At 34.6% G+C, this 27644-nt stretch overlaps 1 protein-coding gene across 1 annotated transcript in view; it reads left to right on the forward strand.

Annotated features, from left to right (window-relative positions):
* Positions 1-27644, forward strand: part of ZNF385B (zinc finger protein 385B) — a 311937-nt gene that overhangs the window by 247555 nt on the left and 36738 nt on the right. Inside the window, exons 4-5 of the mRNA XM_033860403.2 lie at positions 1005-1043; positions 4818-4928. Of these exons, the coding sequence (XP_033716294.1) occupies positions 1005-1043; positions 4818-4928 (150 nt within the window). The remainder of the gene's footprint in view (positions 1-1004; positions 1044-4817; positions 4929-27644) is intronic.

Here is a 27644-nt window from a genome sequence, read left to right on the forward strand (position 1 = left end):
TAGTATTGCCTACTATATTGTATAAGTGGTGACCAAATGCTTTTTAGAATGTTGGTTAAAGCAGATAGCTAAGCTTAAGATGAAATGTCCTCATCTTTAAGAATATTATGGATACCCAGCCACATATAAGAAAGACTTGTATCATTCTTGAGCAGTCTTTTTTGCTTTTTAATTGAGTGGTGCTTGGTTTACTCCCACACCCAGCCCCACTGGATGGGTAGTGAAGTCATTGTAAGACTCTTACAAGAATACAATTCGAACTTCATTCCCTTGAAAATTATTGAGAAAGGTTTGTAATTTTATTTTCTTTGCCTAAAATTCCATCTAGGAAAGTTATCTCAAATATAAATGTCATCTAGTACTATCATTTGATCATGTAGTCCCTACCTTAGATTCCCTGCCCGCCCATAGTCGTCATCCTGACTTTAGTGAAGTGCTGCACTGTGTTTCTTTTCCCTGTGGCTAGGTTTTATTTGCAACTGCATGTGTTTTTATATGATTGCTTACTCTGTGTGGATATAAATTACTTTTTGGAATACTCAGTGAAAGTAGATCTTTTAAAAAAAACTCACACAGATTTGTAGTTCCATAAACTTGGTGAATACATCAAGATATCTGTTTGTTCTTATTTTGATATTGAAAATATAATAGATGGTGTGATAAGGCCACCTTCATTAATTCCTTTTATAAGTACTGTAATAGAATAGTTAATTTGTCCATACGTAGCCTGCAATCATCTCCTCAATTCCTGGTAAAAGCCACAACCCCATCTTTCATTTTTATTACCTACCAGTTAATTGCACTAATAGGTTTTGTTTTTCATTTCTACATGACTTTCATTAGCAAAAGTGGAAAGTGTTAACTCTTGCTGCTTTTTAGTTAGTAAGCATTTCAGGCTTTTTAATCAGAGATGAGCAAAGAAAATGGATTTTTAAAAATTTTGTGTGAATGTGCTTGCTAGCCTCAAAATTCCAGATGACTACTTCTGACTTTTACTTTTTTAGAAAAGAAGAGGCTTATTTGGGACCAATAAATTCTGCCAGGTAAGGAATATTGGTAGCTAGAGCTATGTGGTAGGGGTTTTTTTCCTTAAAGAAAAGCTTTTTTTAGCATTGTTAACCAGTGAAACAATCTTCTCAATCCACAGACAGCTTTCTTGTGCAGTGTGAACTAGTATGACCTAATCTGAGTATTTAACAAGGCAATTGTTTATTTAAAAGTGATATAAACGTTTTAATAAAGATGTTTAAAAACACTTCAAATATCTTTATTAAAATCTTTAAAACTTCAAGAGTTTTTTGTATAATTGTAGTACCTCCAATAATTTTGCTGAGTACTCTACATATGAAATCATCATGGTATAGATATATAGTTTTGACTATACTAAATTGAATCACATGTATTTATCACATTTTAGGGTTTATGAGAATGTTTTTATTCATCTTGATTGTTTTATTCATCCTGAAAATTGGTGATTGAATAAAAGACTTGCCATTGATTTAGTTATACATATCTCATTATGATTAGAGAAAACCAATTTTGCATTAGTGGAGGAAAAAATTTAAGTTAATATAAATTAACATCATATTTATTATTTTTATCTAATTTTTAGAGTATTGTAGGAATGCTACAAGAAAAAAATTCAGGATTTTACTACTTTATACTTTTAAAAAAGAGAAAGATCTGAAAGCCTTTTCTATGTTATTGCTAATTATGGACCCCACTGAAATGACCCAGGTATTTGTAGTTACTGCATCAGATGGCATATACTCAAAACATCAGCTGGGCAGTGTCTGTTTCAAGATATCAGATGAATTGGCCAATGGAACGTTCTTTCTTATACCATTTAAAGTCTTCTTTCAACTAAATCATGTCCTCCCAAGTGACATTTGAATAAGAAGTATAATTATATACCTCTATGATAAACAGAGAAAGATAAACAAGATTTAGAAAAAAGTAGACCTTTTCTTGAAATACCTATAACAAAATAGAGAATCAAGTGGAAAATAGAAAAATTTGTTCCAAGTGAGAAACATGGAAGATAAAATTTTCATATGATTAGTGGTAAGTCATTCAAAGGATGTAAAGGCAGCAGGAGTTCATGACAGGTGACAAGGAAGGGGGTAAAAGGACTGTGTTTTATGAGGACAAGTAGGATTATATGTGTAAAGTAGAGAAGTCAATTCTAGTTAAGAGTTTCTTGAAGGAACCTCCTTAGTTTGCTTTTCATGGAGCAGATGGCTGGGAACTTGCCTGCCTTAGTATTGGGGGTGCTCAGCCACAACTCACCTTTCAGGAAGAGAATGCTCAGCCTCGGGGAACATAAACAGTATTTTCAGGCTGGTAGGGTACAAATGTGAGATTTGAGTAGACAAATTTGTATCAGGGGTTACTTGAAAAATTATGTAGGCAGCTAACAATTTCAAAAATGTAAAGAGAATGTTTATATCCAAGGGTTGTGTTGGAGCTCTCAACAGATATCTTTGTTTACTAAAAATTTGGAGCTAAATTTTTGTAGATGTATTTTTGTCTATGTTTTCATATTGCAGTATGGGAATAACTAGGATAGTGCATTTATTTTAGATGATGGAAGTTTTAATTTTTAATGGTAACTTTCAATATACTTTTGAAATGAGTAATAGGAAAGGATATACATTAAAACTATGTTTTCATGCATATTGCTGCTGTTTTTTAAAAGTCTATTTTAATTTGCTTTAAAGAAAAAATGTTAAGTGAATAATAACATATACAATAGTATATAGATACAGCAGAAATAATAAAAGTGGCATGCAGAAAATATGATTAGGAAATATTCATATACTTTTATCTTATATAGCTCACACATCACTAGATGTATTTTTTTAGAGCCTGAGAACAGAAAATATCTCAATAAAATGCTCTTATTTTTTTAACTTTGCAAAACAGTGTAGTTTTTCCATCCTGCCAATATAGTTAGGCTATTTTATTTTTAAGCCTGTCCAAACTGATTTGCCATCTCTAGTAGATCAGAAAGTACAGGTTCATGTTTCGCAAATGGATGAGACTTTAAGTGTATGCACTTGTTAGTAAGAAAGTGAACTAAGGTTTTATTTTCTGATCTTTTGAGATTTTCTTTGCCCATAGAGGGTTTTTTTTTTAATTCTCGTTTAATACAATCAATTACAACCTTGAGCAAAACAAATCCCCAGATTTTCTAGTAATAATATTTTACATTTAGTGGTTAAATTTTAAAAAAATTTTTCTTAGAGTATAGTTGCTTTACAATGTTGGGTTAGTTTCTGCTGTACAGCAAAGTGAATCAGCCATATATATACATATATCCCCTCTTTTTTGGATTTCCTTCCTATGTAAGTCACCACAGAACACTGAATAGAGTTCCCTGTGCTATACAGTAGGTTTTCATTAGTTATGTATTTTATACATAGTAGTGTATATATGTCAATCCCAAAGTAGTTAAACATAATGCTCTTAACAGTTTTTTCTTTTTCACTTCTTAAGTTATCATACATAAAATTGACTTTTTGGGAATGTGCATAGTTCTTTGAATTTCAACACATGTATAAGTTTGTGTAACCACCACTACAGTCAAGATATAAAATAGTTCTATCACTCCAGAAAACTCCCCTCTTTGACTTTTTTAAGCGTTCCAAACCACATAACTTTTCTTTATAGTGGGAATACACTGTCTTGTCATCTCACTTAAACTTGTAGCAAAAAAAAAAGGCTACTTTACTGTTCAATAATTCTGTAATCCACCCTATTTTCTAATGTATTTAAGTTCTTCTAACTGCTGATTTTGCACTTTGTTGATTCATACGCCTCATCAGGGATAGTATTCATTTCCCCTCTCTACCAAATATCATCAACTAATCCCGTCCTAAATTCTAACCTCTGGAGATTTCCTAGACAATGGTGTCAATGGATCTGTCCTTGTTCATGTTACATCTGTTTATAAGTTATGCTTTGTTCGTCATTGTTTTTTGAACTGCCAGTTGTCTGACATTAATGCTGGAGATTATTATCTGGAGTACACAAGAGAATCACTGCTGTGTCTCTCTTTTTATAGGCTCTGCAGATAGTGTTCTTTCATTTTCCAAATACTTTCATGGCTTTGTGGCATACTTTTTCTATGGTATCACTGTATATTTCTCTGACTGTTTATGGTAAATGCAAACCAAAGAGAGAAAGTCACAGGTTGTAAGTCAAAACTTTACTTGATCAATATTTAAGCAGGGGTTGCATATTAACCAATCTGTTATAGGAATTTGAGTGACATGCATTTCCAGTAGAATGAATATCTAGAGTACATGAACAATAATAAATTATTTTAAAGTAAAGGTCAACATTTTCTGTGCTGTGATAAAGCCTGTCATTTATGACTTTGCCGCAAATAAAAAACTAAGAAACTTAAATACATCTGTAACAGTCGTCACTGAAATCATTTCAGACCATCTTAAGTATTATAACCTCACATAGGGAAAACATTAACAAGTTAATTTTAACCCTGATCTTTAGATCTTAAGTTTTCTTGTTCTATGATTCTTTTAAGGTTTTTCAAGGTTTCTTATATAGATATAAGATTTCTTGAAATGTTGTGATTCTCCTGTGATTTTTTTGTGTTACGATTTCAAACCAATTTTTGTGTTTCTATTTTTAATTCCTGGAAATAAGTACATTACTATCGAATGAGAGTCTTTATTATCCTTGTTTGGGAAGTAAAAGTTAAAACGTTAAGGAATAATAGTTACTTTTACTTGCGCACACTATTATCTGTCCTTTGAAGTTATAAATTGACTATTTTATCATTTGCTCTTTAGATGGATCCTGTGCAAAAAGCAGTCATTAACCACACATTTGGAGTGTCCATTCCCCCAAAGAAGAAACAAGTTATTTCTTGTAATGTCTGTCAGCTTCGCTTTAACTCGGATGTGAGTATCACCTTTTCATTGCGCTCTGTAGTCTGTCAAGCTCTAAGTCTGATTGTTCTGAATATGTACATCTCTTCATATTTACATACTCTCTAGCAGCCCCTCCAATTGATGGCCCACTTATTTCAGTGTGCTAGATTTTCAAGGGATTTGGATTCAACATTAGAAACTTGAACAACAGAGTGGCTAATGTCAAAAATCAAGGATTTCTCTATGTAATCAGTCTCACCTATACCATTTACACTTAATCCCACCAGTTATATTTACTTTTCAAAAATACTTGAATAGCAGAAAATATTTTTAAAAGTTTAAAATGCAATGAAAATATGAAAAAAATGCAATGAACGTTGAAGAAAACCATTGTTATTACTCTTGATAAGAAGTGTCACGTTATATGTGTGTGTGCCAAATCATATTAAATACCTGAGAGAATAATTTATTATACAATTTATATTTTCCCAGACTATGGAAATACAGGGAAAGCTTTGTAAATTATTTTATCTGGCAAGCATAATCATCCTGTTAAGAAAAATGATAACAAGAAAAGGGTACAAATCAATATTTTACGAAAGTCGATTTTAAAATGTAGAATAAAATAACATAAAACCAAAATAAATAATATTAGAATATTTATAATACCCAATGACCAAGTAAAGCCAATGAGCAATGCAAATCTGAATCTGGCGGCTGCATATTGTATGTGATATTTCCCAAGTTACTTCACAGTAGAAATCATTTTGCCAAGAGTATATTATACGATTCATGAGTTTTGGAAATACTAAAATAATAAATATCTTTGTTTGAATATCCATTAAATGATATTTTGATAATTCTACACAGGAAGCATAATGAAAATTATAGTCATTGGAAAAGAGGAGATATGTTTTTCATGATTTATAAAAATATATTTAATGCAATTTCAACCAAAAATCCAATGACTTTTTTTGGCACCTGATAAAATCTTTCTCAAATTCCTTATTCAAGAATTAAAATGTTCCTAAATAAATTGAGAAATATGTAGTACCAATTCATTCAAAGTCTCATTATTGTTAAGATGTCATTTCTCCCCAGATTGATCTATAGACCCAGCACAACCCAGATAAAAATCCTAGAAGGCTTTTTTGTGGAAAATGCCAAGCTATTTCTTAAATATACATAGAAAAGAAAAGCCCTATAATAGCCAAAATGTTTTTTAGGGAAGAACAAAGTTTGAGAACTTATGCTTCTTGATTTTAATACTTACTGTAAAACCTATAGTAATCAAGACTGCAATACTGGTGAAAGAACAGTAGACATATTAATCAATAGAATAGAATAGACCTGCACCTATACGGTCAGTTGATCTTCAATAAACTTGCAAAGACGGTTCAATGGAGAAAGGCTAATCTTTGCAACAAATAGTGCAATTGGATATCCACTTGTAAATTTAAAAAAAGAACCTTGACTGCTACTTCACACAAAATATAAAAATTATTTCAAATAGATCATATATATATATATATATATATATATAAAACTATAAACTTAAAACTATAAAACTTCTAGAAGAAAACATAGGAGAAAATTTATGTGACCTTGAGTTAGGCAAAGGTTTTTTAAGAAACAAAAATATGATTATAAAAATGCTTATATATTAGACTTCATCAAAAGTAAAAACTACTCTTCAAATGACACTATCATACTGTTAAGAAATTGAAAAGAAAAGCTACAGACTGGGAGAAAATATTTGTAAAACACATGCCTTGTATGCAGAATATTTAAATAACTTACAACTCAATAATAAATAATAAATGGGCAAAAGATTTGAGTAAGCACTTTACCAGAGAAGAAATATGAATGACAGATAAATATGTAAAACAATGCTCAACATCATTAGCCATTAAGGAAATGCAAACCACAATCAGACACTACTATACCTATTAAAATGATGAAAATTAAATAAATTGATATTACCAAGTGGCAAGGATGAGGAGCAACTGGAATTCTCATTCATTGTTGTTGGAAATACAAAATGGTGCAGGTCCTTTAGAAAACAGTTTGGTAGCTATTTATAAGAAATTATGTTATAGATACATTTCCCATACAACCCAGCAATCCCACTTCTAGGTATTTATCCAAGAGAAATGAAAACATATGTTTATACACATGTGTCTTTTATAGTAGCTTTATTCATAATCGCCCCAAACTGAAATTGATCCTAATGTCTATCAACTGATGAATGGATAAACAAACCGTGGTATAGCCATACAATGGAATACTACTCAGCAATAAAAGAAATGATGTACCAATACACCCCACAACATGGATGAATCTCAAAGGCAGTATGCTAAATGAAATAAGTTGGACACAAAGAGTATACACTGTATGGTTACACTTATAAAACTTTTGCCAAACACAATACTGTGGGGACAGAAATCAGACCCGTAATTAGCAGAGTCTGAGGGTGGGGTTGGGTCATTGATCACCAAGGGGCATGAGGGAACTTTTTTGGGTGATGTAAATATTTGAAATCTTCATTGTTGTGGTAGTTACACAACTGTTTTTGTTTTTCAAAACTCATAGAACTCAATACCTAAAAAGGAATTTTACTGTATGTAAAGTGTACCTCAGTAAACCTGACTAGAAAAAAATGCAATGTGATAGGAATCGTGAAATATTTTGTAAATTGAAGACTAATTAATCATAGAGACATACCTACTAGATATATTAAACTATAATATTACTACTAGATTTACGGTATAATAATTAAAGGAATTTTTTAAGAAAAAACAGAATAATAAATACTGAAATAGATCCAGGTATATTTAAAAATTTTGCCCACTTATTATCCAAATTTATACAGTCACATAGGGAAATTAACGTCTCTGTAACTTTACAAATATAAAATGAAAATGCTCGCTGCTTAACTGGCCACTTACAAAATGAATACCCACCAGAAGACATGCTCCATATTTGGTTCTAGCATTCCCACGGCAGCAATACCTGATGCTGAAAACATCTCATAATACAATGCAAAGAGATCGCAAAGTAAAATGGCAAAAATCTTGCAAAAGATGCAGACTTTCATGAAGTCTATGAATGTCATGTTAGAGAACAGCTTAATACAAAGCCACTGACAAATAAGGATCTGCCTGTTAGAGTTAAGAGAAAAGTAACAAGGTTTATGATAGACAGGCTCTGCAAAGCAAAATGTTTTGACCATCAAGTGAATAATAAGGACTTTGAGGCAATTATGAATCCCTTGAATTAAAAAAACATATATTGGGGCTTCCCTGGTGGCGCAGTGGTCGAGAGTCCGCCTGCCGATGCGGGGGACACGGGTTCGTGCCCCCGTCCGGGAGGATCCCACATGCCGTGGAGCGGCTGGGCCCGTGAGCCATGGCCACTGAGCCTGCGCGTCCGGAGCCTGTGCTCCGCAACAGGAGAGGCCGCAGCAGTGAGAGGCCCGCGTACCGAAAAAAAATAAAAAAACCTATATTTACGTGGTCCAAAAAGCAAATTAATTTTAAAAGGTACATTGAAAAATCTTGTTCCATCCTATTCCCCATCCTCCCACCCTCCATGCCTTTCCCTGTCTATCTTGTAACCACTTTAATATTTCTTGCCTATCTTTCCTGGGTTTGTTTATGTAGATTGAGATTGAATATGTACTCAATCTCCTCCCTTTTCTACATACAAGGTAGCATACTATTCACACTTTTTTTTTGCCCTGCACTGTTTTTACATAACAATATATCCTAGAGAATTTTCCCTATCAGAACATAGCAAGCTCCCTCACTGTTTTTTTATAGATGTGGTAGGCAAAGATGTTCACATCCTAATCTCTGGACTCTTTTACTATATTACCTTGTATGGCAAAGGGGAATTAAGGTAGTAAATGCAATTAAGGGCACTAATCAGCTGACCTTAAAATAGATTATCTGGGATTTTCCTGCAGGCCCAAAGGCCCTTAAAAATAGAAGAGGGAGGCAAAAGAGGAAGTTAGAGTGATATGATATAAGAACAACTAGACTGGTCATTGTTGGTTTGAAGGTGTAAGAAGGGGCCACATGGCAAGGAATGTGGAAAGCTTCTAGAAGTTGTCAAGGAAATTGATTTTCCCCTAGAGCCTCCAAAATAGAATGCAGTCCTGCTGACACCTTGGTTTCAGCCCAATGAAACCCATGTTGGACTTCCGAATTCCAGAACTGTAAGATAATAAATGTGTGTTGTTTTAAGCCACTGAGTTTATGGTAATTTGCTAGTACAGCAATAGAAAACCAATACAGTAGTCTATGTGTAGATGTTCCATAGTTTACTTAACTAGTCCCTTATTGGTGGACACTTAGGTTGTTTCTTATCTTTGGAGTTAACATAGATTCTCATAGCCAATAGATACAGATATAGGACATAAATTTGAGCCTCTTGACTCTAAATCGATAACTCTCCAATGATACTATGTTGCCTTACAACTTTACTCATTTTCTTAGCATTTATTGTGCTCCTATTTTATGCCAAGCCCTATACATACTAGACTCCAGAGTCTAGCAGCAACTTTTACTAGTAAACAGTGTGAATGAAAGCACGCAAGGATTAACCTTATTAGATCCTCTCAGAACGTATTCCAGGTCTTCTGCTCTGTATTTCATTACTCCATACATAGAAAGGCTGCACAGTGTAAAACACTGGATTAAGAGTCCTTGAATGTGATTTGAATCCTAATTTTGAACTTTGATAAACCACTTCACTACTGTGGGCCTCAGTTTCCTCTTCTGTAATGTAACCTAAAATGGACTACATGATCTTTGGGAGGACCATACCAGCTCTATGACTGAAAATCATTTCCATGGTATTTCTTTAGAAGGACAGGATATAAACACTTCCATCTTACAGGTGGAATAAGTAAGACTCAGAAAGAATGACTACGAGTTTTATTTTTTATTTTTGTCAGTCTTCTGGGGAGAGGTGTGCCAGTCTTCTTTCTACACCCCAGAATTGCTCTAGGAGCAGATTCACCTTTGAATTGAGCTTTATTCGATGTCACTAATTTTCTTTGTGTTTACTAACAGGGGCATGGACAGATGTACACACATGAGCACGTGACCACTGGCTTCCTTGTCACCACTCAAAAGCTATGTTGATAATGGAGAAAGAAATTAAATTTCTGAGTCATGCTTAGACTCTGGGCAGTAAAGCCACAAAGTCTGGATGGCAGATCCACAAGTGTGACATGTACATGTTCTCAGTGTTTAGTAATGGTGCTGTAATCTGCATAACTGAGCTCTGAAACTGAGCATTCTTTATTTGGGGGAGAGTTTATTATTTTATAATTACCCTATTTTATGTTTTAATGTAAGAATTAAGAAGATGCTCATCCTTATTTTCTTTAATAACATTTCTAAATCAGCCTGAGACTGAATTGGCTTCACGCTTCAGTGTAGAAAATATGTTTATTGAAAAATCTGGGAGGCAGATTTGCTCAGTAAACAGACTACATTCTGACATTCTCCATTACCCATATAAACTGTACCAGGGCAGACTTCATGCATTAAAATTCAATGTGACCTAGTTTAAGTGTCCAGTAGCCCCCTTTGTCCAGCTTTTATCATCTCAGTAGAACTCCACTGTGGGAAAGCAAAAGGCTACAGCTTTACTTACACGATACAGCGTTATGCAAATGAGCAAGCATTAATCACAAACATTTCCCAAGTGAATCTTTGCAAATTGACGCCATTAACTTTGCCAGGGGCCAAGCATTGCAGTCCAGGAATAATGTGTCTTTCCAACTGAGCCCCAGACATTTGCACAAATGTGTGCAGCACCCGTGTCCCTAGTTTCTTCTTGGCAACCTTTTTTTTCTAACATGGTTTAAGCTGAGCACTGAATGAAATTATCCTGGGCCTGAATGCTCCCTTCTTCTCCAGTGAACGAGTGCACTGCAACTCTAGTATGGCTATAAATTGTTAAGCTTAAATCCGAATCTTTCTCTTTAGCTGGGAAATAATATGTTTCTAGAGTTAAGCCTTGCCAGAGAAATAGGTCTTCTATACTGTTTCATAGTTAGTTTTAAAGAAGACTCTCAAGATTATTGGACTTTCGGTTTTCATACGAAAAGACTAGAAACTAGAACTTTTAACACAAGCTTTTAAAATATTTTTGAGGCTGATGTTTCTCTTTTTGGCTAGGTTGAAAGTTGGCAGATCCCAAATAATTTCTAATTTTTGTATTAATCTCAGTTTCTTAGAGAACAGTGGCAGAAGGATAAAGGAAACTGATCCTTAAACAGATTTTTACACAAAATCAGGGCAAGTTAGTACTCTTAAATGTTTAAAAATAGAGATGATCTTCTTTTATTGTTGCTATCTCAGAACAGAGTTAATCATAAATACCTTTCACATATGACTGGATCCTTTATGCGTCATGGGCAAATCGAAATGAGAGCATAATGATCTTTTTAATGAAGTTTTATATACTCTAATTCAGGAACTGACCCTGAAATTTTGATACTCAGCATTAATAACACAATTGATTCAGCATGAGATGCAGGGTCCCTAATCGCTGACCCCTAATTTGGAGCTAACTCTTGATTTTTTGAATTTACACTATTACTTTTTGAATAGCATTATAAATCAAATCATTTATAGTTCAATTTTTTTTTAATTTTACTTTGTGGTTCCTCTAAGTTTTTAATTTTGTTATGTTGTTTTTGTGTTTCTTTTGGGTTTTGGTCATCCAATATCTCTATCTCTCATTTTAGACCACTGTTCTTTTTGCTGTGTTCTATTGCCTCATGTCTCAAGACATAAGGAGATGACCTCATGCCATTTCATTGATTTACGTAAGACTTATTAAGTACAAATGGACAGGAAATTAAGGATTTGCTTAGAAGTTAAAATGACAGGGCGACCAGTTATTTGTGTGAACATTTCTGTAGGTGACCTGACTCTCCTATTCTTTCCTGTAAATCTCTCTGAGATTTCAGAAAGTGTAGTCACGCAACAATCACCCTCAATTCCCATATGACTGCAATTAGTGTGTAATTGATACATCCACAATGCCACTTCCTTCTGCATTTGGCATCTTTGGCATCTTAGCAGTTTTCATTTGGAGAAGGTTATTTCATATGCTCTCCTGGACCTTTCTGCCCATATCTCTTTTTGTGTAGTTTTAATCTTATGCCCACTTCCTGATTTCCTTAGCAGTTTACATAATACAGTACAAATTCTCTGTCTTGCATAAACAAACTGTCTCCACCCGCCATCTGCCACTCAAGAGGCGTTAGTGTTGTTTCTGCTGGAGCCCTGGCATTCTCTGTCATCCAGCAGGGATCTCAGCAGTCATGAGGTTAGGGAGAAAGCCACAAGTTTGGGTCCCACATAAATGCCCTTTCCGTGGGCTCTGGGCTGACCCTCTGTATCCTTTGGCCCCCAGGCCTAACTGCACCTCTCTTCCAGCTGCCATGAGGCAGCAAGTCCCTACCGCAGCTGCGGTTCCTTCCCTGGAAGGTCAAAGCGGCGGGGAAGTAGGAACCCCTTAGACGCCTTCTTGGAAGATCTGTCTTGCAGCAAAAGCGGAAGAGGCACTCAGCTGCAAGGTACCTGCTTGCGTTTTCTGAAGGATCAAGCTTTTTGTTTATCACCCCATCACACTCTTCTAGGGGACTCTGCATTTTGCTATTGGCTGCCTAGCGCTGGTTTTAACTCTAGAAATTCTGTTCACCAGTTATCAGTGTTTTTCTTTCCCTATCAAAACGTGTTCTCTTCTATTAAGCCATCATGTTCTTCCTTCCTGTGTTCTCTATCTTCTCTTCCCTTCTCCCTCTCCTCTAGCTCTTCTGTTTTCCCCTTCTTCCTCTTTCTCGGGCACAAAAGTACAACAAATACACTATTTTTCCTTTCTCTCATGGACATAGTGTCTTTATTAAGCTTTTTTAGGTTAATAACTGGATTCATTGCTTTGAATTCTGAGGCACTTTTCCCTTGAAAAGCCCCTAGAAGGTAATTTTTAAAAAAAAAAGTATATTGAACATAGTATTTGAAACTCTAACCAACATAATGTTTACAAAAATTTATACTTTATTTCCTGAATTTTCAGACATCACCTTTGATAACTGACATGTCAAGAAAAACCTTGAACAGTCATCTTCTAATATTTGTCCCTCCTTACATCACCACTCTCAGATGTGTCCAACAAATATCTACACATGTGAGGTCTACAGATCAACTTAATTCTTCCCTCCTCTCACATATACATATACAATCACTGCCTGCTACCCATGCACACCTACTGTATTTCTCTTGAAACCCTTGAGGTAGATAGCAGCTCCTTTAGTCTATTAATTTATACTATATTTATATTTATATAGTTGTATATAAATTGTGTACACACAGTTACATATAAGTATATATGTGTAATTTGTTGGGTTTTTTTTTTTAAGAATTGATACTGATAAAATGTGAGACGCAGAGTTTTAAGAATACTGGTACCTAGCCTGCTAAGTTTCACCTATGCTAATATTGGCCTCTCATTTAGAAATGAACTAAGCCATGGAAATTGGTCCTCACTAAAAAGTGAGTTTATGATGAAGGGATTTGGAGAAAGTTATACTCAAACTGAATTCTGCAGCTGATCATTAAATAAAGAAATACCACTGCGATAATACTCTCATTGCTGGGTTGGGAAGTGAAAGCTAGCTGTAAAGTTTACATCTGCTGCTAAGCAGTACAAATTATTAGATAAATGAATAATTTTGTGAGTTTGAAAAACCAACTGATTCTGTTAAGGAAAAAGGTACTGATGATACAAAGAATCGATAGCATTAAATGGAAATCTAGAAAATGATAGTCTGCTTTTGTCAAACATTTTACATTTTTCCCATAAATAAGACTATTTCTATTGATTATTAGGTATGGAGGGTAGTGAAGCAGATAGCAGGTAATTAAAAGCATAAATCTCAGGAGCTTGGGAAGGTAATTCTCTGCTTTGCAGGCAGAGCTGACAAAATGATGAACATTTTCTGCTTCAACATGACAGAAATATAGTGTGGTTACAGGGAAAAGGAACATACCGAGCTAAAAGTTGGCTTCAATAGCTGCTGTTTAAGAAAGCTCTTTAAAAAATTTAGTCTGCCTTTTTGAAGCATATAGTAGTTCCTTATTAAATTTTTTAAAAAGTGCCTTAAATTAGCACTATAACATTACCAGAATGTCACAGTCTTTCTCAGAACTACCTTATTTTAAGTGGGTATTTGATAATTTAGGACTAATTTTAAATTCATCACTGAAAGAAAGTGAAGATTAGGATAAAAGTGAAGTTTTTAAAAAGTGAGCATTATTACTTATAAAGACTCTTCAGATCCTATATTTAACTAATGGGGAAGTTATGCAACACATAATTCAATCATTCGGGGCTTTTCTTAAAACACATAGATGCCTCACATGACATATTACTTTAGCTATTTATATGTGTTTAATAATATTCAAAGTTAGGATGACCCGCCTAATGTGATGTGAAGAACAGTAAATGTGAATGCAAAACCCACCCTCCGGTATCAGAATATGTTCTCAACAGAAAACCATTAAGCATCTATTGATCAGTACTGCAAGCTTTGGTACATTTCCATTAAATATTGGTTTGCTGATCAAATATTAGTAACACCTTTTTAAAAATATTATGGGTGGTCTTTTTTTCCTGTGTAAAATTCCTGTGTTAGTAACTCTTTTAGACAAAATTAAAAGATTCCTGAAAGGATTTTCAGGTCATTTTGTTGTGATTTTTGTCATCTTCCCACTTTGGGGTTGGGGAGGACTGCTGAAGTCTTGTGTATTGTTCCTTTTTGTTTGGTATGGATTTCTCTAGTTAAGACTGGGTGTGGAATCCTTAACAATAAGATCATGTTTCACTCAATTCTTGTGGTTTGGATTCTTCAGCTAAAAATTTATGCAACATACAATTAGAAATCAGGTAAAATTTCTAGGCTGGACACCTGTAGGTTTCCTGAATGATTAGTTCCTGGTTTAAAGTTTGTATTCAGGCTTTATTTAGTACATGTTTGGTTTCCCATAACTTGTCTTTTATTTTGTATGCTTGAGTGGGCAATTGGCTATAATTTCACAACTTTTACAACAAGAAAAAAAGTATTACTTATGTAAGACAAAAACAAAACAAAAAAGCGGGATGCAACAAGAAGTAATCGTGCCTATTCCATCGCTTTCAAGCAAGAGGCTGATTTAATACAGTTAGAACATCTTGCAAAAGAGATAACTTTTAACTACTTTCATCTCTCAGGCAGCTTTTTGAATAAAGTGACAGCATTTGCCCCGGAGGAGAGAGAACTTTAGACACGGTCGGTCAGCATAAAGATCAATTTTGGGGTTTTTTTGGGGGGGCGAGAGGGCCTGACTGGCCAAAAGGCACTTTATGAGGCGTGGCTTGTCATGGGGGAGAGGACAGCATATGAAGAAGTACTGCTTTAGCCAATTTCTAAGATTTCAAGCTGGGAAACTTTATTGGAAAAATAGTGTTGCTGATCAATGTGAATTCTTCAAGGGGAGTAAAGAAGCTGTCAGCTTAGCCAGGGATAGGAAAAGAGTGTCAAAATAGTTCCTGCCTAGAAAGGAAGATTCAGGAAATATAAGACAGGTTCCTTACCCTCATAGACCTGATTATCTAGCTAGGGGAAAAAAACTAATACACTTAGAGACATTGCTCAACTGTGTGATGTGAAGAACAGTATTACTGTTATTACTTATATTAAACTGCCCTGCTGTAGGGTAATATAAATTTAGGAAAGCAGACAGCACATGGGCTAGGATTATCATCAGCAGAAAGCTAGCATTTGACGGATGCCTGTTCTTCTGCCAGGCTCTATATTAGATACTCTCCACATATATTATCTCTGTATTTGTACAGAGGTTCAAGAAAGAAGTAAAACTGTGAAAGGCTTGAGAGATGGTCAGCATTTGATGGCGAGAGAATTAAAGAATTATTAAGTGCTAGAGCTGAAACAAACAGAGCTTCTTGAGGATGTGGTCTATGGATAGGCTGCAGGGGGTCCATGAACTGCGTAAAATTATGCAAAATTTTGTCTGTCTGCATACCTGAAACCAGGATCACTTAGGAAGATGGTTGAGATGACTGAAACTTCCATTCCCTCAGAGTGAAATGTTCCACAGCTTCCTTTGGTAACATGTTCCAGGATTTAATCATTTTTAGTATTTCATCTTACCTAAATCTTTATTTAAAAAAAAAAAGAAAGAAAAAAGAAACCTTGTTCTTTTTCCCCCCTCACTTTAATTCTGTCTTCTAGGGCACATGGAAAACAAACGTTGTATTCACTACTCAGGAAACAGATCTGGTGAACAGGAGCTCCCAAGAATTCTTCACTCTGTTTAGTTTCTGACTTTTGGGGGCTGAGAATATGATTCAACTTTTATTAATTTGTATTTCCTTCCGATAGAAGTGTATTTCAGCTCTTATCAGTGGCATACCTAACATTTCTGACACCAAGAGCAGATCATTTTTAACATCCCCTCTATAGGACAAAGTCATTTTCAGAAATAATTATGAAATTACATGAATAGTAAGAAAAGCCAAGAAAGAAATTCAGAGACTTTATTAAAGTTTTAATATATTACTATACCCCTAATATTACAGTACAAAAAAGGAAAGGATTGATCCTTTTTAATTACATTAATGTATTTGTAAATGAGAAAAAATGTAAACCTACATATTATTCTATCACAGTAATGAATAATAACATTACAGTAACAAATAAGTAAATTTTAATAAAATCAAAATTATATAAAAGATACAATTTATATACCTACTAAATTGTACCACTGATATTTTCTTCTTCACTCCTTAGTTTTAAAGCACAGAATAACGTAAAAAGAAGCATAAATTTCAATTTCAAAGCTATTAACCAAAGTCAGTAAAATCCATCATGTATAAGCTAAAATTTATATTTATCAAACAAGAATAATACACCTCACAGTTGGCACTGTCTCACTCTTAAAGTTTAAACACAAATAAAAATTCTAATCAGTCATCTAAAATGAGAGAATTGAAGTATTTCAAGTTCTGTTTTGTCTTTACAGTCGCTGTGCTATCATTCTTTATTTCAAATCAACTATTGAAATGCTAGAATATGAGGGGCACAGAGTTTGCAAACTGATTGCATCTGAAATGAACTTAAACGATTCTTAACCATTAGGAACTTACTTTCAAAATGAGTAGTTGTAGCAGAGTCATTGTGAATTGGGAGTTTGATGATATAGCAAGTTCTCTATATTAACTTCCATGTAGTCAATTAAAAGATAAGTAAAAAGATATGCTAATTTCAAGTTTACATATATATTATTAAAATTCACTGTAATCACAACAATTGTTTAAAACGTAGACCAACAAATTTTTTTTCAGGGAGGAGTATTTTATTTCTAACCTTAGAATTGCCAACCTGTAATGATAATAAAAAGCAGCCCTATTTTTAGTCAGTTTTATTACTGTTTTTAAATTATCTACACATAGTGCAGCCCCTTGTTTCCTGTACTGAAGTGGACATCTCCTCCCTCCCCTTCAGTATACCACAGACGTTTGTTATTCCATTAATAGGAATTCCAGTGCTACTTTAAATACATGTTACATTTAGTATGGAGATATGTTATGCTGACTTAAACTTGTAATCACCAAATAGTTTCCTTTTTATCTTTAATAATGCCCACTGAATGTTCTCTGAAATGTAGCTTTCATTATCTCTGACCTGTGAGCTTGAGGTGACCTAGTTTTTGCTCTGGAAAGAAATAACATTCTATATCATTTGAGAGACACCTATGGAGTCCTTTTATGTGATGATTTATTTGTTCATGTCATGAATTTTGGGCTTTTTCTTATATCATTTGAGAGGAATGGGAAAGAAAAGACTCATTAAAGGGGTACTTAGGTTATTATAGTTTTGTAATTTAAATTGTGTAAGCCAACAAAATGCCCTATATGCACTTTTAAACTAAAAATACCAACAATCTCTTTTTAAGAGTTAATTTGTACATTTACACAGATGGTTATAAAAGGGGATATTCATTAACATCTGTAAATGTTGAGGAAATGATGGATGCCTATATTTGTAAAATGCCAGAATAGAATTACTAAATGTGCAGATGTAGATTAAAAAATACAAAATTTGAATATCTGAAAGGCATTCTCTTCAGGCTAGTTTTCTAAAGATCTAGACATTGAATAATTGTCTTTTGCATAAGTTTCCATTTTTATAAATGCAGTAAATTCTTATTAATTTGGATGACATTAATTAGGGATTTGTGATAATTCAGGTATGGGCTGAATTGTACTTTTGTTTGGTCCAAATTCTTTCTTCAAAGATAATGCAAATGAGTGTTGCAAAGGAGGTTGAAGCATAGAGATTTAGAATACCAACAGAACCAATTTTTTCAAGCTTACGTAAGCACTTTAAGAGCAATGATTAAAATACAAGTGATAATATAATTTAAAATAATTCTTATATATTTTAACACATCACCTAAGAATCTCTGGTAACTAACAGCATTTCTTCAAAAATGTTCAACTTTTTCAACTTTTTTTTACCATTTCATTATGCCCTGTACCCAAATTAGTCCACATTGTTGAGGTTTTTCTGAAATTATAATCATTTAGTAATATCTAATACCATTCTCTTTTTTTAAAGCAAATGATTTTCTGTGACTTGGTTAGCATTTTCCCAGTAAATCTTTTGAGTCAAGTGTTTTAACTTACATGGTATCTAGGTTTTATATTTCAGGCCAAAGAAGCATTGTTTTGAGGGATGACTTATCCAATTTAGTTATCTGCACTGATCAAATTGACTGAATGATCCATAAATCACTGATTTTGTGTTCTGACCTGGGGCTATCTTGATAGACAGGTGAGTGACCCACTGTATATAAGAATTGTTTTTCCAACAGCTGAGCAATTGGTCTGTTAGGAATCTGCTCATTCCACAGAGATGGATCAAGCAGCCAGACCCCCCAAATCATACCAACTGGTGACCCCTGCTTTAGTCCACTGCTTCTCATCATAGGCAGAAGTCAGTCAGGAATTTGCAGGAAGTAGGAGGTACTTATTTGATTATGGTCACTCTTGATACCAAAATCTTCACTCTCTTGGTCTCTTACCATCCTCAAAATACAGGTTTCTAACCAGTATGCACATCTCTAGTCCAGTTGTTACTCGCTCCATTGTTAGCTAGCCTTCAGCCACAATGGCTTTCTTTTATTTTGATAAAGCTGCCAAGCTACTTCTCCCCCCTCCCTTTCAGTCTAGTCTCTACTTCTCCTGCAGGTCTCACGTTTTATGTCTCTTCCTCACAGGAGCTTGTCCAGACTCCCTAGTGTAAACTAGCCCCACTCCCAAGAATAAATTTTATAACACCCAATAATTTTCCTCCATGAAATGTATCACAGTTTGTAAAGATAACTTATTTATATAACTATTTACTATATGTTTCTAATACACACACACGCACGCACGCACACACATGCACAATTGTTGGCTCAAGGACTGAATATGCTTTGTGCATTACTGTCCCCCCAGTGCCTAGCACACTTATTTATTGATTGAATACATGGTCCTAAAGAGGATTTTTTTTTTAACGTTAATTTATGCAACCCAAGGATTGGTTGGGAATCACTGAATCCATTCTCTACAATGAAAACTATAACTTATATGACTTTACAGGTCACCTCCCCAGACCTTTATTCACTTCCAGATCATCCTGTCTAAGGAAATGAAGACTATCTTTTACCAGAGGGGATAAGGGACAGAGTCTATTCTGTTTTGGATCTTCCATGGTGAAGGCTGTTTGGACCCTGGGCTTGGGACTTGCTTCGATGGTGCAGTAATTAAGAGCCTAATCTTTTAATCTTGGGTTGGAATCTAGGGTCTTCCATTTCTGGCAGTGTGGTATTAGACAGTTACTTAACTTTTCAGAGTCTCTGTAGACTTGGACTAATAATAATACCTGCCTCATATGCTTTTATGAGGATTAAATGCGATACTGTCTGTAATGTACTTAGTGCAGTGCCTGGTACACAGCAAACAATAAATGGTAACTATTTGTCACCATTTTTGTTATTGAATTCAGAGTAGTTTTTGTAACCTGACGTTGTGTTTGCAGTCTTTCTGGTTGCTGTGTTCTCGCTATTTTTCTGCATTCCTCATAATTTTCCTTGGAGTAGTAGCTATACATAGGCCCCTTATTTCCACAGACATGGCTACCATTATGCTTTCTCTGCAACATTATCAAATATTCTTCCAGGACACAAAGACCTCATATTATTTTCCAGTTATTTTATGAGATTGTTTTGATATTACAAAAAGAAGTATTTTAGCATTTAAGATGTTGTTATACTTCAGTAAGAAGTATTGTTGTGTGTATGTATTTTTAATTATTTTTCCTTTGGAGTTTTCACTTCCCTTGACCTCTGTTTTATTACTCTGTATATCCAGCTTTTCTGATGGCCTCTTTTCTGTATCCTCTGCTGATTTCTCTTCCTCCTCTTACCTGTTGAATATAGCTGTTTCTCAAGATTCTTTCCTCAAAATGGGTTTTCTCCTCTCTAGTCTTAATTCATCAAGAATCTCATCCATCCCCAGGCTTTCATCTATCATCTCATAATGTGGTTACAAAATAGATGTCTCCAGCCCCAGCCTCTTTTCTCAGCCATCACTTGTGTTTTCAATTGTTTGTTGAACCTCTCCACTGTGTATCTCATGAGCAGCCTAAATAGATAACCAAACTGAATTCTCATTTTCCTCTGCAAAATTTCCTCACCCCACCACAGCTGCATTTTGGTTAATCATTTTACCATTTACCTGTTATTTGGGCCTGAAACTTCTAGAGGGAACTCCAATTATTTTTTCTTCCTCTACCCTTATTTTAATTCTATTGTCAAGTAATAAAAAATCTTTTTCCATTCATTTATTCATCCATGTAATCAGTATTTATCAAATGTCAAGATGTTTCAGGCAGTGTACTAAGTACCTTACAGGTACAAGCCTTAACGAATATTATTGTCTAGTCGGGGGAAGACAAACATTAATCATGTTATTATAAAATTTAATAATTTTTAAATTGTGAGAAGTGCTATAAAGAAAAGAATCCAAAAAGTTAGGAGGTGGCCTAGTCTGGGGGATCATGGAAGGCTTCTTAAGGAAGTAATGTTTGAGCTGTGTTCTGAAGGATGAATAGGAATTAACTAGGAAAAGAGAAAAGAGATAGTATTATATTTTAGGCATGTGCAAAAGGCTAGCACTGTACTTATACTCCAGCCACACTTTCCTTCAGTTCCTCCAAGAAAAAACAAAGAGCCTGCTACCAAATGAAACTAGGGATAGGTAGGGAGTAGGACATATAGGTCTTGAATATGATGATTTTAGATTTTAAACCAAGAGCAGTGAAAAGATGTCAAGGATTTTAAGCAGGGGAATGATATGTTCAGGTGTGCATTTTTTAAATATCACTTTGGCCGCCACGTGGAGAACAGATTGTAACTGAGCAGGAGGGGCCTTTGGGTGATCGCTAAAGAGCCTGTTGCAGCAGTCCAGGTGAAAGATGATGGCAGTCTGGACCAAGATGGTTGTGGTTGAGATATAAAGAATTGTCTTGATTAGAGAAATATCTAGGAGGTAAAATCTGTAGGACTTAGTGATTGAATGTGAGGGTGGAGGTAGCATGTGACAATGAGAATGATCCCTAGATTTAGCTCTTACAATAGAGGTAGAGTGGTGCTATTAGCAGAAAGGGAATGCTAGAAGGAAGACTAGGTAATTTTGGCAGCAAGGCAGAGACAAATGATACAAGGAGTTTGGTTTTGAACTTATGTTTAAGGTTCTTTGAGATATCCAAGTGGATATTATGAGTCTGGAGCTCAGGGGAGAGATCTGGACGAGAGGGGTAGAAACCAGGAAATTATCAGTATAGAGGTGGCTGGGAAAGTTGTGTGGGTGAAACTGAACAGAGAGTAGACAGGAAAGTTTGGAGTGAGAAGACAAGAAGGCTTAAAACTGCGCCTTGGAATATGTCACCAATTCAGTGACAGGGCAGGGGAAGATGAGGCTGCACGTGGCTCGGAAATGTAGGTGGGGGAACATCAACCTTGGAAAGAGCCTCTGGAAAAGTGCCTTCCGGAAGAAGCGAGAGATCAGCAGGGTCACGTACCCCTGATTGGTCAAGCAAGATGAGAAATAAAAGATGTTCTTTGTTTTAGGACTTAAGGCATTGGTGTCTTAGTGATGTCTGTTTCAGTGGATTGAGGTGGACCATATTAGAGAAGAGAAATTGGAGATGTGCATACAATTAATTGACCATATTAGTCTGTGGAAGGAAGCTGAAAGGGTGAAAAGCTAGGGTTGAATGTAGCTTGAGGGATGGTTTCTTTTGGGTTGGGGAGATCAGGGCTTGTTTAAACATCAATGATAAGGATTTGATTTGGAAAGGGGGAGTTGAGTATAAATGTTAAAAAAGAGAAAGAGTAATAGACACTGGGAAAGGCAAAAAGGAACAGAATATCTAGAGACTTGATTAATAGGAGGAATAGCTCCTTTTCTATGAAAGCTCTGGCTTTTGGTTTATACAGCCCCCTGAAATTTGAAATCTGTGTGTTTAAGAACCCCATTACTCTTTGACTTGCTATGGTAAGAACCTTCTAGTTACTCTACTGTCTTTTTTTTTTCCTTTTGTAGGTCTTAGCTGGATCAGAGCGTGCTAGAACAAGCCCTCAATGGCTTCTCATTACCTACCTAATTAAGTATGGTATTGTTAACCGTCTTCCCACTATCTAGTATTTAAGGCCTAAATAATAAGACACTTGTCTTTCTAATCTTTTCTTCCATTCCTACTCCACACACACCCACATTTCACTCAAACTGGATTATTCACATTTCCCTAAACAAAAACTGGTTTTGCCAAATACTTCTTTCTTATAGTCCTCTCCTTATTGAGAGTGTATATCTCGTCTTTGAAATCCTTTCCATTATTGAAGGCCCATCTCAAGGCCCTTTCTTTTCTCAAATTTTCATACAATTTTATTAAGCCCAAGGCAGGGGTGTGTGCACATTTTGTTGCCTGATTCCCAGAAATATGTTTAGGAAAACATATAACTATAATATATCCATAATGACAAATCAGGGCATGGAAACTAATTAGGATATTTTTAAATGTCTGCTTTAATTCAATTAAAGCACTTTAAAAATCATTTTTCATTGTAAAAAAGAAGAAAAATAATCATCTGAATCATCTAATGTCTATTTTTGCATCAAGGGTGACAGCACAACTTTGAAAAACAACCTATATATCCATCAATAACATACGGTTGAAATAAATTACGGTTCACTCATATAATGGAATATACACACCCATTTTAAAATTAGAAAACTTTCTAATTACTCGTTTTAAAAAACCTCTAAGATCTGTTGCTGAATAGAAAAAGCAAAATACAAAAACAACATATGTGGTATGTAGGCATTTGTCTAAAAATGGAAGAAGGGGGAAACACACACATACATATATATTTGCTTGATAGGTATGTAAATCACCTCTGGCAGGATACACAAAAAGTGACGAGAACTAGTTGCGAAGTCTGAGATGTAGACTTTTCACTATGTACACTCTTTTGTTTTATACTTTTCAACTGTGTGATTATATTACCTGGATAAAAAATAAATATAATTTCAATTTAAAGGAAACAAAAGTAATAGCTAATTGGACAGAAATGAAATTCTGTAGAAATCATTGTTGATTCAAGTTCAAAAATTGCAGATATTCCAAATATTATAACTATTGGTTATACTAGAGTAGAAAATCATCTTTTAAAGCCTTTCTGATCCTTCAGTGGGATTGTATTTTGAACTCTTTTCAGCTCTTGCCTGGATGACTGTAACAGCCTCCTTTCCCACTTTGTCTCATTGGCAACTGTCCCACCATACACACACAGCTTGTTCTCCACACAGTAACCAGAGCCATCATTTTATAAACAAAAGTCAAACAAGGTTACTTCTCTGTTCAGAACACTGCTGGGATTTCCCATCTTCTCAGAATAAAAGTCAAAATCCTTAGAATAGCCATTTGCAGTTCCCTGGACCTTAAAGGCTCTTCTCCCAGGTATTTACCTGGTTAACTCCCTCACTTAATTCAGGTCTCAGTGCAAATGCCTCCTCAACAGAAACTTTCCTTAATACCTAACATGACACCCACCCCATCATTGTCTATCCTCCTTACTTTTCCTTGTTTTTTTATAGCACCACCTAACATATTCATAAATGTATCGCTTAACACTTAACTACCGTAAAATATATATAAATTTGTATTTTATTGTTTGTGTCCCCATACTAGAATGTATGACCTGCATCCCACAACACTTGGAATGATGCCTGGATCGTAATAGGTATTCAATAAATATTTGTTGAATGGAAGAATGAATGGACTCCCAGCATTAAATTCCTATTTTTAGAAGATTTTACTTACTCTATCCTATATATATAATTCAAAAACTTTTTATTGAGTCTATACCATATAATAGGTGCTTCAGAAGACTCAAAGATGAGTAAGAGTTCACATTGATCTTTTCATATATGAACAACCTTTGTTGTGACTAATTGGTGAGTAGAACTTTTAGAACAATACTACTTGGAATCAGAAACTGAAAGGCCACTTAGCATTCACTGATAATATTGAAATATTTTGGTATTTATGGGTGAATCAAAATTATGGGCATTTTCATATTAGTTTTTCCTCCAGACCAATTTTTTATATGTGAGGAAGGTTGACCAGACTAATCTGCAATGGAAACTTCTAGTTTAATCTGGTACTTTAATGTAAAGATAGCCTTAACATGACTCAGGTTAGCTAAGTGACTACTGAAGAGGTACAGTTTTATTATTTTCTCTTACTTATATTTGTATGTTTTGAAAGGGTATGGTATTAATCTTCACATTTACATATTTCACTTAATTTTGAATTATAAAATATCTGCTGGGTTTTAAAAAATTGGTTTAGTGCTTTAGGGTAGGAGTTTTACAAAAATCTGTTTTGTAAAAGAGATTTTCAAATGAGTAATGCTAAATAAATAATATATTAAACATATATAAAACATTACTAAAGCCATTCTTCAACTCTTTCAAAGTTACTTTGCCACTCTTGTCTACAGTAAGGATATTATATATCAAACATAAGGAGACACAATGCAAATTCTAATTTTAGATTTATTTTGTATCATTTATGTAAATTTCTTTAATATGGAAATGGAAGTAAATGTAATACCTTCTAGACTGATTAAAAATTAATGTGTAGAAGCCTGGGAGCCTAATTTAAAAGACCATCAGAAGACTTGAATTAGTTAGCTGTAGAGTCACAGCGTTAATGCAGAGACTTGAATTATATTGCATTACTTATCACTGAGTAACAAAAAATCGCTCTTAGTAAGCACACTATGCCAATCCACTTCCCCACTGAAAGATAGCAGCACTCTCAAACACTTTAGGAACTTGGTATGTAACTGTGAAATCACTATAAACTCTTCTTTATATTTCAAGGTAGTGGAGAATTATTAACTAAAATGTCCCAGTTTAATTTGAAATTAATTTGAGGGAGGTGGATAATTTTGAATACTTTTGGGAAAATCATAAAATAAGTGACTCAAGAATATTAAGTAATTATTAACAAAGCCTTAATGTTTTATAATGTATTATAAAAATAAAAGATGATATCCATGTGTTTCATAAAAGTTCTTAAGATTTAGAAGTTCTAACACATTAGGTCCCATATGCATAATTCTTTGAGAAAATTAGATATTTTCATAACTTATAAATGTTCCCATTATTACATATTCAAGATTATGTTAGTGTACAGAACACTAATGTTCCCATTTGAGGGTAATAACTTAGAGAATATGGTTTATCAGTACATTCTGGGTGAAGTTCATGATTTGCTCCCCTTACAGTTCGGAAGAGAGGGCATATTTTGCCAGGGTTCATTTAATTCATCTTGCCTCAGTTAAACTCTAGTGCACCTACTAGGAGTTTGCACACACCTTAACATTAAATTGACTCAGATATTGACCCCCAGCCCAGAAGACAAAGTAAATATACCTTTCAAAAGCTGTAATGTGGGCTTCCCTGGTGGCGCAGTGGTTGAGAGTCCGCTTGCCGATGCAGCGGACACGGGTTCGTGCCCCGGTCCGGGAAAATCCCACAGGCCGCGGAGCGGCTGCGCCTGTGAGCCATGGCCACTGAGCCTGCGCATTCGGAGCCTGTGCTCCGCAACGGGAGAGGCCACAACAGTAAGAGGCCCGCGTACCGCGAAAAAAAAAAAAAAAAAAAAAAAAGCCGTAATGTAAATGCAATAGAGAAGTAAGCAGTCTTATTTTCTTAGGGTAAGCATCTCAAGATACTTTTTTGCTGAATTCTTAACTAAATTGTGATGATGTTAAAGAAATTATAACATTAAATAAGACTCGTTTTATTATCCATTATCTACATTGAAAAAAATTCACATAAACCTACTTCCATTAGGTTGATGGGGGAAAAATCTTTTTCAAAATACAGTCTCTATAATTTACAGTATTCATGAATAGAATTAAAAAATTAATTTTCTGGGATGAACTTTACCTTGACACATATATATGACACATATATGTGATTATTTTAAAAGGAGATAATTTTTAATTATGGCCTAATTTGAAAAAAAATAGGAGGTAACAGGAGGAGAGAATTCAACATATGAAAGGATTTGGGGTTCAGATGACAGTTGATATAGTCAAGCTCAAATAACTGTCTCTTTTATTTCCCATTCTACTCAGCCATAAACTGGGAATATAGGGTTTTTCCAGAGGCAGAACCGTAGATTGCTGGGAATAATCTAAAATTTAATAATCCACACTCAAATCATTGAAATATAAAACTCACTGAGAAAATGAGGCAAAATTTTATTCACTTGGAACTTTACAAGAAACAATTTTATTTAAAATATTAACTTTTTTTAACATCTTTATTGGAGTACAATTGCTTTACAATGGTGTGTTAGTTTCTCCTTTATAACAAGGTGAATCAATTATACATATACATATATCCCCATATCTCTTCCCTCTTGCATCTCCCTCCCTCCCACCCTCCCTATCCTACCCCTCTAGGTGGTCACAAAGCTAAAGCACTTTTTTTTAAAGCCAACTTTTGCTCTCTTCCAGGTGATTTTTAAACTCAAACTGCCATATTTTTTTTATTCATCATGTAAATTCTGTTATAGCTGTTAGGTCCATTTATAGCTTTGCCATGTTTCAACGTGTAAAGTAATTCCAATCAATCATGCACCAGAAGCATGAGCATCAAGACTCTTAGCTGACTAATAAGCTGCATTTGAAAAACTACCCTGAGGCCCATCAAAAATAGTAGCATTTTAAGAAATGACTTAATTTGCCTACATGGAAAATGTTTGATATCATGAACACATATATGTGTTAACGCTCATGTATTCACATAGGGGCATTTTAAAGCAGCAACAACCCAGGCACTCTACTTCTGTTTCATGATATTTGATAGAACCTGAATTGGGCCCAAAGAGAATCAGAGTCTAGAGTATACTTATTTTCTTCCTGGAGTCACCACTTTTCTCTTTAGTAATAGAGAAAGATTTGGAGTTGATGGGTTTTATACATACATATTCCAAAGCCAGTAAATATGAAATGCCACGGCCAGAAC

The sequence above is a fragment of the Tursiops truncatus genome, chromosome 7, assembly GCF_011762595.2.
Source record: "Tursiops truncatus isolate mTurTru1 chromosome 7, mTurTru1.mat.Y, whole genome shotgun sequence".
In the NCBI taxonomy this organism is placed as follows: domain Eukaryota; kingdom Metazoa; phylum Chordata; class Mammalia; order Artiodactyla; family Delphinidae; genus Tursiops; species Tursiops truncatus.